This window comes from Cyprinodon tularosa, unplaced genomic scaffold, assembly GCF_016077235.1.
Source record: "Cyprinodon tularosa strain WSP-4 unplaced genomic scaffold, ASM1607723v1 ctg66, whole genome shotgun sequence".
Lineage (NCBI taxonomy): Eukaryota > Metazoa > Chordata > Actinopteri > Cyprinodontiformes > Cyprinodontidae > Cyprinodon > Cyprinodon tularosa.
Window position 1 is genome coordinate 4,343,508 of NW_024039407.1, and position 18,112 is coordinate 4,361,619.

At 38.8% G+C, this 18,112-nt stretch overlaps 1 protein-coding gene across 2 annotated transcripts in view; it reads left to right on the top strand.

Annotated features, from left to right (window-relative positions):
• The window catches only part of si:dkey-70p6.1 (uncharacterized protein LOC570575 homolog), a 37,605-nt gene that overhangs the window by 12,401 nt on the left and 7,092 nt on the right, over positions 1-18,112 (top strand). Inside the window, exons 2-5 of one of the 2 annotated variants that reach the window (XM_038309320.1) lie at positions 6,967-7,193; positions 10,592-10,649; positions 14,858-14,936; positions 15,765-16,228. In XM_038309320.1, the coding sequence (XP_038165248.1) occupies positions 7,060-7,193; positions 10,592-10,649; positions 14,858-14,936; positions 15,765-16,228 (735 nt within the window). In that variant the 5' untranslated portion in view covers positions 6,967-7,059. The remainder of the gene's footprint in view (positions 1-6,966; positions 7,194-10,591; positions 10,650-14,857; positions 14,937-15,764; positions 16,229-18,112) is intronic. The other variant, XM_038309322.1, reaches the window with a different exon arrangement.

An 18,112-nucleotide genomic window follows, 5' to 3' on the forward strand; every position in this document is an offset into this window, starting at 1 on the left:
TTTGACAAAGAGGCTACAGACAATTCCTTCAACTTAATTGCTTGGTTGTTGCTCTAATAGCCACCATCATCTGTGAGACCTTACTCAGAAAACATGTTTCCTTTCAGACACTGTTCTGTCAGACAAACAACACAGGTTGCCTCCAGTTAATTTAAAACATGGATATTAACTTAGAGCAGTTAGAATTGGATGTACCACAATTTCTAGCTGTCAAACAAAATAACATGATTTCACTCTAGGAACTAAAAGCATCCCTTACGGCAGTGGTTCTCAAACTTTTTCTGTCATTCCCCACTTTGGACAAGGGGGAATTTTCAAGCCCCACCTGTCCCCATCGCCCCAACACAATGGTAATGAAATATGCAACAATCTTAAAATGTTCCAATTCTATTGAACAAGTAGTATCTAAATACAAACTATCTACATCAAAAGCCAGCAAGCTCAAAAATAAAGAAAATAAAAATGCAGCTGTGTCAAAATTTGTATCAAGCTCAAAGATAGAAAAAATTAAAGTTCCACTCTGCAATCTGTTAATAAAAGAAAAGAAGTGAAATCCATCTGGCAAGACAGGTCTATTTATCCCTGCATTAGTGGCTGCAATGAGCCTGTTTTGCATTGCACAGTTTCTCAAAACGGGGTTGCAGGCTTGATACTGCCACTCTCAAGTCATGCTCAATGTTCAGCTGAGATCTGTATTTTGTTTTCAGTGAAGCAACAGCTGAAAAGCCCATCTCACAGAGATATGATGTGGCAAAGGGAAGAAGAATGCACACAGCTCTCTGCCCGATGAGTGGATACTCCCTCTCCACTCCAAACCAGAATTCACTATGAGTCTGAGCATTAAACCTGAGCCTCAGGGTGGAGTCAGACGTCATTTCAATAAACTGGTCCTATTTATTTAAGATAAAATATTTCAAATTCAGTTAATTATGATCAACCTGCGCCGTCAATCCCGGCGCCTGTGCGCTTTATTTGCAGTCTGGACGCTGTGGTGTGTCTGACTGCAGCGCTGAGAGGGACTCCTGCGATAGCGGGGGAGAATGGGGTGGGGATGGGGGAGGCGCCCCACGGCAGCACCTGCCGCTGGAGGACAAGAAAAGGAACGATACGTGCTTTCACGTAAGAGTCTCCAAAAGTCGCTAGATTTGTCGCTAGTCGCTTTTTTGAAAAAGAGTCGCTGGAGGGATCTGAAATATAGCGACAAAGTTGGCAACACTGGGGCGCGAAAGTTTATTCCGTTACAAATAATATGCCGACGTCACGTCAATCATTATTTTGGCACTTCAGTTCCAGGTGAAATTTTTCTCATATCTAATGTTCTTTTAATTAGACTGCATGTAGGCTAGTAAGGATTACTTTGTGGGTTTGATTGGTCTAAAAAGCGGCAACATACAGCTATAAGGACAGTTTGCTCTCACAAGTTCTACATTTATAGTCACACGACACACACACACACACCGGAACTTGGCGCGCCCCACCTGTCACGTCTCAATTCCCCACCAGTGGGTCGCGCCACACACTTTGAGAACCGCGGCCTTACGGGGTGCCTCCACATGCCACCATGTTGAGTATTCCATAAAATGTTCTGGTAATAAAATATTTGGAGAAGACTATCATTATCTTTCTATGTCATCTGTATATGGCATATATGATATATACGAATTCAAAGCCTTTCCATTATTGTTAATGTGAAAGTGCTGCATGTAAATGAAGACAGCCTTGATAATGACACAGACATGATTAGAATTACCTCAAATAATCGTGATTAAATGGTTATTTGCAACCGTAGCAGGCCTGGGAGGAAATGAGGAGGTGTTACTGGTTGTCAGACAACATCAAACACCAGCAGAGAGTTTTGTCCGGTTTAGTCTGGAAAATCTTTAATTTTGATTAAAAAAAATGTTTCTCATCTGATAAATGGGAATACAGAAAGTAAGCATGAACTAATATTTGAATTTACAGAGTTAAGTCCAAATCCCCATTTACTAATGGGGACATCTGTCCACCTATCCATAGTATTTACCTCATACTTTGTATTAAAGCTGCACTTTATATCTCAGATTTATCCCCATCATATCATATTATAGAAAGTTTGGACAGCAGTTATTATTAGCTAGTATATTCCATCTGTAATGAACTTATATTTTACAGAGTAATGGAATATTTAGCCAGTTGGACAGAGTTTTATGGCAGCTGATGCAGAAACTCACAAATGACTTTGCGAAAACCCTAAAGCAGGGGTAACCAATTAAAAACCAGCTGGGTCCAAATAAAGAATATCAACAACCAGTAAAAGTCCAGAGACATTTTAATTAATTATAATCTTTTACTTTAAACAGAATTTAACACTGAAATAAAATGAGGTGTTTATGCATCCATGTTATACATTGACTAGTTCAGTATTTAGATATATTCCTGATTCACATATTTTATAAAACACCTGAATAGACCGTTTGTTTTTTTTTGTTTTTTTTTTATGGCTTAATGAGAGCAGTGGGCTTTAGGCTGCCCTGCAAGGCTTTAAACCAGGGTTTGAATGGAGCAAATCCAATCTCAAGCACATATCAAGGTGCTCATTTTGAGCCTGGATCCATATTTATTTTTGATTCTGTTCATGGTGGAGAATCCTGCTTCACAGCAGCAGGTTGAGCCAAACATATTCAAAATGTTCAGGGTCATGTTTGAACACGCCATTTCACTTTTCTGTCACCGGTTCATCACAGTTCTTTCCAGCAGTCCACACTTTCTTTCACTTTTTTTCATCGTCTTCTCCTTCTTTCCCATTGCCCGGCTCGCCACAGGTTTGCCTGCTGTGTCTAAAAGTAGCAGCAGCAGCAACCCAGACTGACAGCAGCTCATTGGCTGATTTATGTCATGTGTAGCCTGGTGCCGGTCGCTTTGGAGTGCTTTACCGTACAAACAGGAGAAGCGGCGCAAATTAGAAACTGCTCTCGGACAACTTGCAGTAATTTATTAATGTTTTAGATCACGTTGGGATTTGCCAGCAGGTGGGTGCGGATCAGGACCGCAATCTGCTAATCCGTGACCTCTGCCCTTAAGGTTACAGAGTTCCAAGGCACAAATCAGTAAGAGAGCAAAATAGAAAAAAAAAAACATATAGTGCAAGTGAATTTGCTCATTGCAAATGTTTTGTATTGTGCATCACTACTTTGCAATTCTTTAAGTCTAATGGACTTATGTCGTCTCCTGACAAGTATCACATGTTGAAGCATGCAGTGAGCGGACTCTTTATCTAAGTAGAAATTAGCCTTGGGGACTTTCTTATGTTCTCTTTAGATTATTCCACAGATTCAGGTTTGGGAAATGAGAAATAAGTTAACTTTCTAAATGGTGAATCATATCTTTGTTGACTTGGATATTTGGATGTTTGCTTTGTTTACTAACCAAATGCTCCTGGCAGAGCACCCGAATTGTTTTTAAGATTTCCTAGTAGTTGACATGCCCATTCAACAAGGACGGAAAAGGGGGACAAGAGTTTATGTTTAAACTACAGGATTCTACCTGGAAAGGTCTATGGTAGAATCAGAGATGGAAGAGTCTGGCTGATTGTTGAACCTTGTCTTCAGGACAATCAGTGTGGTTTTCATCGCAGCTCTGGAACAGTGGACTAGCTCTTGTAGTGTGCTTAAGGGTTCATTAGTGTTTACCCAAACGGACCTGTGGACCTGGAGAAGGGATTTGACTTGTCCCTCGTGGTGCTCTGAGGCTGACACTCCAGGAGTAAGGAGTTAAGGGCCATCTACTAGAGGGTGAAGACTAGAAGGGGTCTGGTCTGTATTACCAAAGTAGACCTGTTTCCTTTGCATGTTGGACTCGGACAGGGCTTGGCTCTGTCACTGATGCTTTTCATGGCTTTTATGGACAGATTTTCTAGGTGCAGCTCAGGGGGCCTGGTTAGGAGAACAGTGGATTGCGTCTATGAATTTTTGCAGATGACTTTGTTCTGTTGGCCTCCTCTGGCCAAGTAAAGCATGTGCTTGGGCATTATTGAGATCAGCTTCTCTAAGTGTGAGTCCATGGTTCTCAAACAGGAAAAGGTGGCTTGGCCTCTTCAGATACGTTTGTTTTTAAGATGGATAGTGAAACGGATTATTTAATATCAGTTTAACTATTCCCCAATATGTGCTCAGGATATTTTTGAGCCAAATCTGGAAGCTGCCATGCTTTCTTCCTCAACTTACATGATAAATAATATACAATAATACAAAAGGCATCAGGCATCATAGGCTAGAAATGTCTTAAAAGCATAATCAAAAAAATGCCTCTATGTGATTGGTTTAAAAAATGCTTTAGCATTAACATTTTGTCCTTTTCTTTTTTTAAATCTAAATATATTGTTCAGATTAAAAAAACAACAACTTATTATTTATCTTCAGTTTAAATAAAATACGTTTTTAAACAAACTTTATGAATCTAACTTAGCTCAACAGAACATTTAGAGAAGCGACAAAGCAAGCACTGCACATGATCTCAATGCATGGCAATGCACTAATGAATCGACCAACGCGTGCATGTATAAACTGATACTGCTACCAAAAATAACCTGCTAACATCGGCTAAAAATACCGCCTGGACCATTGAGCAAGGAATATGTCTCTCAGCTGACCCAGGAATGACTAAGCCTTCTCCCAGAGGAGCTACAGGAGATGTCTGGGGAAAGTCTGGGCATCTTTGCTGAGACTTCTGTCCCTGCGACACGTATGAGACCTAGTGTTTCAGAGAATATATCCCACCATGCAGTCTGGCAAAGTTTTGCATCCTGTTAAAAGGAAAACATCTGCAAATCACAAATGTTACCCATTTATAACAGTGGGCATGGGGAGCTTTTTCACATAATCTTTTATTAACTCCAGACACTCCTGCATTTGTTGCAGATAAGGCTTCATCTCATCCCATCTAGGGCTCAAATTAAAGTCTCTAAAAACTTTAACAAACTTTAGATGTTTAAGTTTGTGATGACAGGACAAAAAAAGGACCTTTGCTGGCATCACTGTAAATAAAAACAATTCCCTCTTAAATGCTGTCGTGACTCTAGATTTCAACAACAGTCTGCTATATACTTCTCTAGGACCCATTACCCGACTGTTCAAAAGTTACAAATGTTCTTTAGTTTAATGGCCTCTTTTCTTATAATCTGCATGTTGAAGAACTTTTTTGAAAAGCTTACATACCTTTCCATTAAAAACAGAGAAAATCAGCTAACAGTGAAATAAATTGAAATTGACCGAAGTCATAAATAAAAATTATGAAAAATGGAAATAGTGACATTGATTTTAAATCTGAATGTATATAAAACAAGTAAACATGCCTGATGCAGCTCCTGAGCTAACATTTTGTTGAGCAACACTTTGAGGAAACCACTGAAATTAGCTGTTCTATGTAATGTTCCTGAGATGTGCAGTCAGACTTCTGCAGGTGTTGACAAGTATGTTGGTGCACTGTTCATGAGCAAGATCCTTTAATTTTTGTGGGACATGTTTTTTCTTTTTCTTTTTTGATGTTAGTTACAGTTAGAGAACCAGGACTACACTGGAAAACAGGCTATTCTTGAACATCGGTAAACAAAGGTGTTGATTGCAGCTGCACAGCCGACACCCCTCTCTCGGATGATGTCACAGCCAAACAGTAACAGACCAGATGCAGCTACTATAAGATCGAGCAGAGAGATTTAACAAAAAAAATACTGCAGAATGGGAAAATATAGATAGAATGAAGCTGAAAAAATGTAAAGTGGTCCCTATGTCCTCCAGCAGTCTGATGCTTGGTTTATACTCATTGAACAGGGCAAGAAGATGCGGGCATCCTCACCCGGAGCACAGACCTTGCGCACACCCTCCGCGCTGGGCTGTGCACATCCTTACAGTTTGAAGTCACAAATACTGCAGAATGGGAGAATAGAGATAGAATGAAAGAGAATGATATAAAGGGGTCCCTATGTCCTCCAGAAGTCGAATCCTATAGCAGCATAACTATAGAGATAGCTCAGGATGACATGGGCTATTCTAACTATTACCTTTATTAAAAAGGAAAGTTTTAAGCCTAGCCTTAAAAGTAGACAGGGAGTCTGCCTTACTGACTAAATGGGTAGTTGTTCCACTATAAATGATTTTGATAGAAGTTTGGTGGAAAAGGACAAAAGGCAAATTTAAATTCACAACAGAAATATTCAAAAGATAAAGAAGCCAAGCAATTCAGTCTGAAGCAAAATAAGGAGAAAACAGTCCTCATGGAGAGCACAGCCGTCTTGGCTGAGACGGACAAGTGAGAAATACATGAAAACACAGTGTCATGGTAGACAGATGGCATGATTTGACAGAGATCAGACTTGTTTGCTTGGTATTTTGCTGCATCTCTGCGTTTTTTGTTGTTTATTTATGACATATTATGCTGCCAGAAGAAATTATGTGGCAGGGGGCGATGAGGAAAAGGGGGGGGGGGGGGGGGGTATGTTTTTTGTATGCTCATTTTGCTTTCACACTCGTTAGTGTTTCAGGTTCCTCTGCCTGCTGGCATGTTCAGCTCAGCTCTGACTCACTGCGGCTCCAAAGCATGTTTGTTGGTTCTACAGTGGGGAGAATGTGAAAAAAAAAAATGAAATAGCCATACGAATCAACAGTTGTGTGACAAACAGATCTACTCTCCAATCCTTTTCTTGCACTGATCTACAGTAAGCAATAAAAAGTAATGTTAATGTTGTGAGGAGTTGTGCTGTTGATGCATGTGTAAACATGACACATTCATCCTTAAACATGCTAAAGCAGAAGCAGGAGCTTCAGGCAGGGTGTCTGGTCATACTGCTCCTGTGCTGGATGGAAATCAAGACCGTTCTCCTCCTTCCTTCAGCAGTGGGGAATATTCGTCTTCCAGTTCTGCAGCTTTTTAACCTTTTGAATATTTCAGAAAGGTTAGATAATGTTGTAATTAAGCTCTTCTTTGTGTCTGCAGATTCCAGTGAGACCGTGGCACCTCCCTGCGTGCATGAGTGTAAGGGTGTGAGTGTGTGTGTGTGTGAGAGCAAGTGAGCGCCAGCGCTCCCACATGGCCTCCATGCAGGACGGGCTGAACTTCACGGCTCCTCCCTACGGCAAGGTCCTGCTGCTGGGTGCTATCGCTGCTGCCTCAGCCTTTGTTGTTACCATCCTTATAGTGGTGCTCTGTGTGGGCTGCCAGAGGTGAGAGCAACACTGCATGCGCCACAGAACATCTTTCTGCATTTGAACTTTTGAGGGTATATTCTCTTTTTTGCAAAAAGAAAAAAAAAGTACAGATGGTGGGAAAAGTTGTCAAAATCTTGAAAAGATGTAGTTGTAGTGACTTTTTAAAATAGTATATCTAGAGTGTTTAAAAATTAAGATTTTTTTTATCTTTTCTTTTATTTATCACTGAAAATATTTTAGAAGAAAAAATTTATTTTTTAAACAATGATTTCACCTATTAGCGAAACCCAAAAGGGTTCAATGTCAAATCATGACTAAATGTGATAAGTAGCGTTGGTTCGGTTTACTTAAAGCAGCCACAGGCAGGCCAGACACCTCTAACAATTTCAGAATAAGAAGTCACCCAAACAGAACCTTTCTAACGATGTGAAGTTGGCTCGCAGGTCTCAAAAAGGCAACATATTATTTCTCAAACTAAATAATTAATATCGAGAAAAAAAAAACTTGCTCATAGAGGTCTATTAGCATGGAAAGAGTCTCAAAGCTGTATAAGGGTTTGGAACTCCAGTAAACTAAACTACTAATTTGCATACATAAAATCATACCCCATGCTAGTACAGGGGAACCGTTTAAGAGAACGTTTATGAATGTTGTCAGACTGAACCCGCACAGGAACAGAAAGCCAACTCCATACAAAAAGACTGAGATTTAAACCCAGGAGAGAAAGGGGACAGTGAAACCACTTGCAAAATTGTTCAGTCCAGAAATTAAAAACAAGATGGATTTATCAATCAAGACTTGTTCTCCGTTTTACAGCCAAGCGCAGGTGTGGAGGTTGATGAGTGACGCTATGCAAGCAATTTAAATAAGTCCATCGTTTATTAAAAAAGCACAAAATTTATTTATTAAATATATAAATAACTATTTAGTGGTGTTGCACCGATACCGATACCAGTATCGGACGGGGCCCCGATACTGCCCTAAAATGGTGGTATCGATATCGGCGAGTACCAACAAATAGGGCACAGATACCATTCTGAGAGCCATAAGTTATTTCAACTATTGTCACCCACTCCTGGTAGGCAATAAAAAGTTCTACTGGATTCACTTAGTATTAGATTTTTTTCCTGCTTCACAAAAGTAGGTAGCAGCTTGACAAAGCCATGATGGCAATTATTTTACATTATTATGGTATCGGTATCGGCCGATACTGCATAGCCAGGTATCGGGTATCGGGGCCAAAAAATGGCATTGGTGCAAAACTACTATTTAGTACTAGTTGAATATATTTAGTTAATTTTAAGAAGTGAATATATTTATTTCATGATTTAATAAATCCTTTCATGTTCCGGCGCTGAAACACACCATTAATTAATTTAAACTGTCACAAATCCATCAAAGTAGAAGAGGCGGGACTATGAGGCGCTTCCCTAGAACCCCCTAAAATCTGATTGGGTGCTTCTCACTGACCAAAATACGAAATCTTCTTTCTCATTTTGTTTTACTCTAATGTAAACACTTGGGTGAGCAATTGGGTAAGCAACTTCAGCCTCTATATATATAGTTTGATCTCTAAAAAGTTAATAAGACAATGTGAGCTGGTGTTAGCTAGTGGGCGGGGCTAACTTTGAATCTGCTGAAGGTTCTGGAAGCTTATTAGATTTACTTTAGACCAAATTATGGATATAGAGGCTGCATTTATTCACTCATTGCGCTGTTAATAAATTTAAACACCTTTCTGAAGTAATTTTAGCCTTTTCCAGAGATAATATCGACTTTAGAGTAACAGAAAATCAGGAAGAATTTGTTATCTTGTGTCGGGTTCATAAAATGTAGGTTTTTTCTTAAGAAAAACTGAAATACCCGATTTATCGATATAATTCCTGCAGGAAGGAGAGACAGTTGAACCCCAGACTCAAACGCACTGTCTCCCACTGGACCCCCTCTGCAGAGCGTTTATTAACAGAACATGACGCATGGTTACAAACAGAGTATTGTTCTGACAGAACTGATCAGTTCATGAAGACAGAATCCATCAGAATGACAAGGCAGGATGGTCTCCTGACTGGATCATGAGACAGGAGTGGAGCATCCCCTTTCAAAAATGTTTCATAAGCACACATTAATTTTGTAATCATCATTGAATAATCCTGACATCTTGCCTAAATAGAAGCGACTAATCAGATATCAGGGATTCTGTGGGAGCAGCCTTAGTCCCGCCTCCTTGACCTTGATGGTTGTGTGACAGTTTGAATTAATTCATGGAATGCTTCAGGCACATCTAATAATTTATTGAATCATAAAATAATTATTTTTACTTCATTAAACAAATTACAAAATTTAACTGAGGCCTGTATCATTAATCATATATTTATTAAATAAATTCTGTATTTACTCCCAATTTTGATAAATTAATAACAAATCTAGATGATAATTTCATCATAGATATTTATTTATTGAATTGTGGCATATATCAGGATCTTAAAGGATCTTAAATCGGTTTTAGAAAATAAGGCTTTCACAAAACTAAACTTCTCACAAAAAATTATATTTGAGCTTTATTCTGATGATCCAAGGTAAATCCTTCTAAGTTTGCCCTTTAAGTTTATGATTATTTAATATTTGTTTTATTATTACGATATTTAACCTAAGTGGTATGAGGTGGTAATGATGGAGTAATAAGAAATAGAAAAAAAAAACAGAGTAAAGAAGATGCAAGTTAGGGTGTGTTTGAGTCACCTGCCAGGGCTATAGTTAACTACCGTAAAAAGAAAAATAAAGTAATACTGATTTAAAGGAATATTTTTTGTTAACTAAAAAGAAAACCTCCAGAACATGGTCCTCTCATGCTCCTGCATGCTCCTGCATGCTCCTGCATAAAACAAATATTGCTGTGGAGGGCAGCCAAGCATGTCCGGTTATTATATATGGAGAATCAAGTCAGGTTAACACAAAAACAAACAAAGCTGCTCAGAAAAGTTATGCTTACCAGACTGATAATGAAATAGAGCTGTATCATTCATGTGAGAACACGTTTCTTAAAATCTTTTCCTTTGCTGCTGTTTAATTTATTACAAGTCCAAAAATATTAACTATTTATTGTCTTACAAATCCTAACTTTCTCTGTAAAGTTTAATTTATTTCTCCGTACTGTAAATGAAATGTCACTTTACTCAACGACAGAAATATTTTTGTGAGTTAACAGTCATTTCGTCTTTGCACATGCATTCAGTTCTTGGCATTAATGCACCACAAGCAGGCAGATGTGCAAACACGAATCAGTGTTGTTCCCTTGTATGCAGTCACACAATGACTCAGCTTTGTACAAAAAGTGACTCAGGCACAAACGCTGCACAGTATCAGTGCATCAGGTTTGCATCCTATATGACGGCCTGCTGTGTGTTTTATCGCAGGAAGGGGAAGACACACAATGTCCCCGGTGAAGGTGGAAAACACCGCCTCATGGACGTGGTAGGTATCAAGAAATCAAACATGTTAATATCTTGATTTGACCTAAACCAACCATTGAAGTGTATCACAAAAAATATGGACAATTTGTATCCATTGTTTCTTTATTGTAGAAAATAAATGCTTCTCACTAAAAGCATATTGTCTTTAAATGGTGCCACAGTTGTGAAAAAAATGCATTTCTCAGCTTAACCTCACAGTTGGGTATGTTGGTTGTACCCATAAAACAAATTAGCTAGATCCTTTCTTTTAACTCCTAGCAGCTTATTTAGCTGTTTTATACTTTTGGTTTTAATGAAATAATAAAAAAGACATGTTGACCATTTAGAAAAATGATTAACAGGGACAAACAGGGAAATCCGTATTGCTTCATTTGCATCTTATTACTGTAGGTAGAATCTTGACTAATTGCTGGACAAAATGCTGCAAATAGCTCTGCGCTGGTTGTGCTTTAACTCTTGGCAGCCTTCCAAGCCTGGTTCTGATTAGTTTGTTCTGAGTTTTCTGGGCCGAGCTGATAGCTTCTCCAAACCTTTATCTGTAGAGGGCTGCCTCAGTGCTGACAGGGTTGGGGGGACGGTATTGTGGTGCGATGTTCCTGTGATATTATATTCGCTCCCTGTCTAAAGTCTCAATTGAAGCTTTGATATTTAAGGTAGCAGCATCCAGGCTCTAACAATGTGCTACCTTTGGACATCTGACCATCAGTACTTCGGGTTCTACATGTTCAGAACAAGACGAAGCTGTTGAGTTTTTCATCATTGTAATAAAGGTCCTTGAAATCCTTTTTAACAACCCGAGTAAAGATTAAACAAACTCGGTCGTAAAAAATATATGTTCTTTATTAAACAAAAAAAATATTTTCCTCTCTTTCTACAACACTGATGGATTAAGGTAGACAATATAATATTTGAACTCAAACCCGCACTACCAGAGGTACAGTAAGGTTTCACAACAATAAGGTGAAAAACAACCACTGAACACTGCAAACGATCAGATATAATATTGTCTACCAGCTCACAGTATGCTTGGCGGAGTGACCAAGGAAAAAAAAAAAACAAATCAATGGAAAAAAGATAAGAAAAAAACAAACAGTTAGTCCTCCCTCACAAGCGAACAATGGGACCAAAGACACCAAATAGGGGCGGACTAACTAAAAAACAACAACACATAAACTGAAGGAGAGCAGGAGCAACAAAAAACATCTCTGTAAACAAACAGAAAACATCAAATAAAATAAAAAAAATGCAATCAATGTATAGTTTTAATTACTACCTTAAAAGCACTAAAAAAAATACCTGCGTATCGTGTACATCACCCTCATCTGCCCGCATACACAGCCTGGTCTAAAAAACCTGCAGGGCCTCCTAATCAAGGAAACAAAAACGGTTAAAATATACATTTGTCCTAATAAAAATTCATATATTCTTGACGAATGTATAACATGCGTGGAACCAAGAGGCGTCCTGGCATCCCACAGATACCTTCCAAGAAATGCTCACAGCTTCCGCTTTTATACTGCCTGGACAACGCCCACCATACCACCTGTAACACCTTGAAGGATTTTGTGAATTTGAAAAAAAAAACCTTCAAGGTCCTGGATGGTTTGTACACAGCCTTAAATCATCACCTCCCTTAAATGTCCTTGTTCACGTTTTATCATTTTTGGTTTGTGTGTTTTTTTCCCTTGTATGTAGTCAGGGTAGTGAACATGTGCCTAAACAGCAGTGGAGTTTACATTCTTTTTTCAGGTGAATTGAGGAACCACGTTGTCATGGAGTCATTGTGATCTAGTGCCATGTAGCGGTTCCCAAACTTTCCTTGCTGGGCCGCTTTTGTTCACAAAGAAGTTTACGGGCCGCCTAAATCTTTAATGTGGTCTCAACCTTTTCAACAATTAAATAGAGAAAAGTCAAAAGCAGTAAATAAAAAAATTGCAATAAAATAAACTACAGTCTCTTTAAAAAGCGCTTAACTAGACTCACTGCAAAAAATGTAAATCTAAATAAGTAATTATTTCTTAAAATAAGTGCATTTTATCCTGATTTCAGTAGATAAATGAGACACTTTGCCAATGGAACAAGACAATTTACATTTGAAATAAGAAAAAACAATAGCATTGTCTTATTTCAAGTGCATTTTATCTAATTATCTTATTTTAGGTGTAAAAATACTCATCCCATTGGCAAACTATCTTATTTACCTGCTCAAATTAAGGGTAAATACACTTGATTTAAGATTTTTTTTACTTGATTTCAGATTGTTTTTGCAGTGCTTATGTTAAAATTATTTGTTAACTGTTTATTGTAGTGTGTAACAGAATACACTGGAAAAAATTTAAATCTAGATAAGTCGTTATTTCTTAAAATAAGTGCAATTTTTCTTGGATTGAGGAGGAAAAAGATCCACTTTGCCAATGGAACAAGACAAATTACATTTAAAATAAGAAAACACGTTCGCATCGTCTTATTTCAAGTGCATTTTATTTAAATATCTTATTTTAAGAGTAAAAGCATTCATTCCATTGGCAAACTATCTCACTTACCTACTCAAATTAAGGTTAAATGCACGTAGTTTGAAAAATTTTGACTTATTTCTGGGTTGTTTTTCCAGTGTATAACACAGACACACGCATTTGTTCTGCTATATGTAGAGAGGACCATGTGTTAACTCCCATTGTCTTCCATTAATTTTCAATCATTTACAACCCATTCTGTGCCCTAACCCTAAAACTAACCATTAGCAAAATAGCTTGTGAGGACCAGCAAAATGTCCTTACTTTACAACAACCGGTCCTCATTGTCATGGTGAAATAAGAGAAAATAAATGTAAAGACGCCTGTCAAACTAGGTCATGTATTTAATTCATTTCTACCACACCCATGCAGGGTCATGGTTTGCATAGGGACCATAGGGACATGTCCCAACCACAATTTTGTGAATAACATGCTTATAATTTACAATCCAGCGTTGTTACAGCAGTCCCTTCTTTTCTCACAACTTGTATATTGAAGTCGATATTTTAAATGCTCAGTGTCAGTTCCTCTTATAGTTCCCACACCCATGTAAATACAATAACTATATTTGCAGTCCCTTCAATATGTTATTTTGCTTTTTTTTTACAATACAGAGAATATCAGTATATCAGATTTAAAAAAAAAACATAAGAGTGGGTTTTACCTCTGTATATTACCTGTAGAAAACACCGGATAAATACAACAGAAATATTTAGACTATATTTGGTTAAAAAGGCACATATTTACCCTCCGTCTTAGTCCCTGGTAAGTCCAAATGTAACCTTATTCAGAGTGTAAGGTTGTCTCAATTTTACACACTGGAAAAAAATAGAAATCTAGAGAAGTAATTTTTTCTTAAAATAAGTTAATTTGTTCTTGGATTGAGGAGGTAAAAGATACATTTTGCCAATGGAACAAGAAAATTTACATTTAAAATAAGGAAACAAAATTGCATTGTCTTATTTCAAGTGCATGTTATCTAATTATCTTATTTTAAGAGTAAAAATACTCATTCCTTTGGCAAACTCTTTCATTTACCTTCTCAAATTAAGGGCAAATACACTTAATTTAGGACATTTTTACTTATTTCTAGATCATTTTTCCGAGCCACTGTTGCTTCAAACATTGATAAACAGCATCGTGTGTGTATTCCTTATAACATTTGTATAAATGTAGCAAAAAATGCTGTTTTATCTTTAAACGAAATGTGCCCTGATGCTTACGTAGAGCATAAAAAAAAAAAAAAATAGGAGCATGCATAATGCGTAGGACCAATGACATCAAACCAATTCAACTTAAGACCAATAGTGTCCCTACCAAAGTTGAGATCCAACCTACGCCCTTGTACAGGGTGCAACCGGCAATTTAGAAACCATTCTAAGCTGTAGGAGTAGTTAAATGCCTCTCCTGAGGAAACTGGTCCTGGAAAGTCCTTGAAAGGTCCTGATATTTGAAGTTAAGCAGGGTTTGTGAAAGCTGAATGCATTCTTTTTACAAATGTGGTACAACTTAGTGGAAATCTAAAGGTAGTTTCATGGTATAAATGTTACAAAATAAAATAATCAACCCAACAAAAGTGTCATTATTTTGTCTTTAATTTAATCTGACTTGTTTAAACACAAAGCAAGATAGTCATGTAATAACCATTAACAATCATCTAAGTCACTTCCTTATTAATACATGTGTGCGTTTTCAGGGTATACTCAAACAGTCAAAGCTGCGGTCCATCAGTAAATCTGATACCGAGATGAACAAGATGAACTGCAATGGCAAAAGTGAGTGCTTCCTTTGCATTTAAGTCTTGTTGTGTGCTCCTGTAAAGTGTACCTCGTGGTCGTCATGGAGAAACTGTTGTTGTTCTTTTCACTGCATGACAAAATAATTTCTGTGTCATTCAAGTTGATTTTTGGGACATGAACGCAAAGCATCGGGGTATGATCTGTAAGTATGATTTACTTGTAAGCATAAAAAAAAAAGCAAAGCTTGAGTTTGAAGGTCATTGCAGTGTTTACTGGACACATTAATATATGTTCGGGACCAAATTATCTCAAAATGAGATGAAATCTGAGGACATAAGATGACAAATTAAACCGCAAACAGAATTCACATCATATTGAAGATTTAGCTTTATTTAATTAAGTCTTTTCAAAAACCTAATTTATGAGCATGGATCTCTTTCTCTAAGAGACACCAATCAGAGTGCCAAGACGACTCCTGGAGCGCCTTCACTCAGAGTCACCAGAGAGCTGCGTTTCTGGGCACGGAGACAGTCACCCAGGAGGTTTTGAAAAATAGAAACATATGTCCTGCCTCATACTTGTCCCGCTTCCACTGCAATGTGTTGAAGCCAGTTTGGATCCAAATCCTCAAACATCTATGTCAGTTCCCAATTCCCTGTCACTTTCAGATTTTCCTTCATCCCACGTTCAGAAACTCTTAGTTAAATGAGGGATGTGAATTCTGTTTCCTGAAGGGCATCAGCTGTAGAGGGAGTATAACAACAGGCAGTTGCCATGCAGAGGCATAAAATAAGATACGTCCAGCCAGCATGGACCTTCTGCTGCTGCCCAGCCGCTGGTCTAACTCTGACCTTCGTTCTCAAGGCAGGCAGCTTCCCCAGATCCCCTCTGGGACTGGAGAGGACAGCGAGCACACTTATTCAGAAGTGGGCCAACGTTCCTCCACTACACGTACTGACGATGCCCTCTACGCCATGGTAGGCAGGGCCGGGCAGACGGACACTCCGGCCCCTCCGGCCGTTCCAGCCAACACCCCGGCGCCCCCTGACCCAGATGGCGAGGTGGACGGAGGGCTCCCTGAACCCGAGGCGCCGGTCATGTCTCCCCCGCACCCTCCAGAGACGGCGGAGTACGCCTGCGTCAGGAAACTGAGGAAGGCTGAAAAGGCGCCTCAGAAGAGGGACAGTGGGACGGATATGGCGGAGCCACCAGCGCCGCCTCTACGCCACGGGCCGCCTTCGCATCCTGCCCCTCCACCGCCACACCCCCACAGCACAAAGTTGCCTCGTAGAAACATTGAGGCCTTCAATGTCCCATCATTTCCAAAGGTTCGTACAATTTAATATTTTGTCATATCTTTTTAGTCTGTATTTGGAAAACAGACATTTATAAAGTTAAAAACTGCAGATATCTTAAGATGCCTTCCTGCAGACAACAATATAAAAGTTCCTCACAAAAGTAAACCCAGCCTTTATATTTTTATGTATATTTCTTCATGGAAAAGTTGCTGTAACTATGAACATGGCGTTTATTAAAGTTTTTTTTTCCACTAGAATAATCTTTCCTCCCTCATGATGAAACTCGTAGGATTGGTGGGTGTTAGAGACATCACACTCCTAGTGTTAATGTTTAAAGACTTGCTTAGCACCTTTACTTTCAGTTACGTTAGTAATTAAATTCAATTCAGTTTGTTTATATAGCGGCAACTCACAACACATCCTCTCAAGGCACTTTACAGTTCAACCAGATCATACAGTCAAATTGATTCAAAGTTTTCTATCTAAGGAAAACCAGTTGATTGCATCGACTCATTGACTCAAATACAATCCCTCACACTAAGCATGCTTGTAGCGACAGTGGAGAGGACAAACTCCCTTTTAACAGGAAGAAAACCTCCAGCAGAACCAGGCTTAGTGTGAGCGGCCATCTGCCGAGGCCGACTGGGGTTCAAGGAGACAGAAGCGGAGACACAAAAAGCAGCTCCGAGCCAGCTCCCATGCCAGAGGACGAAGAGAGCACATCCAGCCAGTCACAGTCAGAGAAACAGGACTACACTGGAAAACAGGCAGATCTCCAGCATCTATAAACAAGGGTGTTGATGGAAGCAGCACAGCTGATGTTTCTTTCCAGGATGGCGTCACAGCCAAACAGGAACAGACGAGGCAAAGCTAATCTGAGGAAAAGCAGAGAGAGCAGAACGTTAGAGATTAAACTAACAGATTCTGCAGAATAGGAGAATAGAGAGAGAATGAAGCAGAATGATGAAATAGGGGTCCCTATGTCCTCCAAAAGTCAAAGCCTATAGCAGCATAACTATAGAGATAGCTCAGGATAACCTGAGCCACTCTAACCATAAGCTTTATCAAAAAGGAAAGTTTTAAGCCTAGCCTTAAAACTAGACAGTGTTCATCTGGTCAGTGTTTTATTTCGGTCATTGTTGTGCTGGAATATTGCCTTCTGGCCCACTTTCCTAAAGGGACAGGATCCTGGTCCGAGCACATGGTTCAGCCCTGGTTCATTCATGGTTCAGATATTACAACCACCATTCTTCACTGTAGGCATTTGCTTCACGCCGTCTTGCCACTACGAACACTTCACACCATTTAAACCATCTGAATCACCAGCTGCTTCTTTTTTTACTTTAATTTGTCAGGCAGATGGATTTTGATGTGCTGTTTTTTTCTAGTGACCATGAAAAACCGCAATAGCTGATGTTTTAAACACTCTTACTGTTCTCTTGAAAAAGGAATTGTACATTTTGACATATGTGATGGCAGCAAATACACGTGCATCCTCCTGCAAGAATTTATCTCGCAGGGAATAATACGAACACGTAGGTAGATTTGAAAGCTTCTTTAGTTCTTCATAAATCAAATCAACAACAGGAAATTAGATTTTGTATTTAGTCATCTTATATTTGTTTGGTTTCAGTAGATGATGATTTATCTTAAACATTTAAGAGCACTAAAAAGCAAAAGGATGCAAGCAAATTTACTCCTAGTGCCACATGTTCATCTCACCGTTCCCCGCTCCTCTTTAACCCTCTTTTACTTTGCCTTTTTCTTGACGTCTTTAGCCCCAAGCACCTTATCTGATTAAGCGGGTGAAGATTCTCAGTCATCCAGGTCATAGTTATTCCAGGCTAACAAAATAAGCCAAACAACCCCGTTTCTATTTTCATGTTTTCAAAACAAAAACAAGGTTTTGATGGG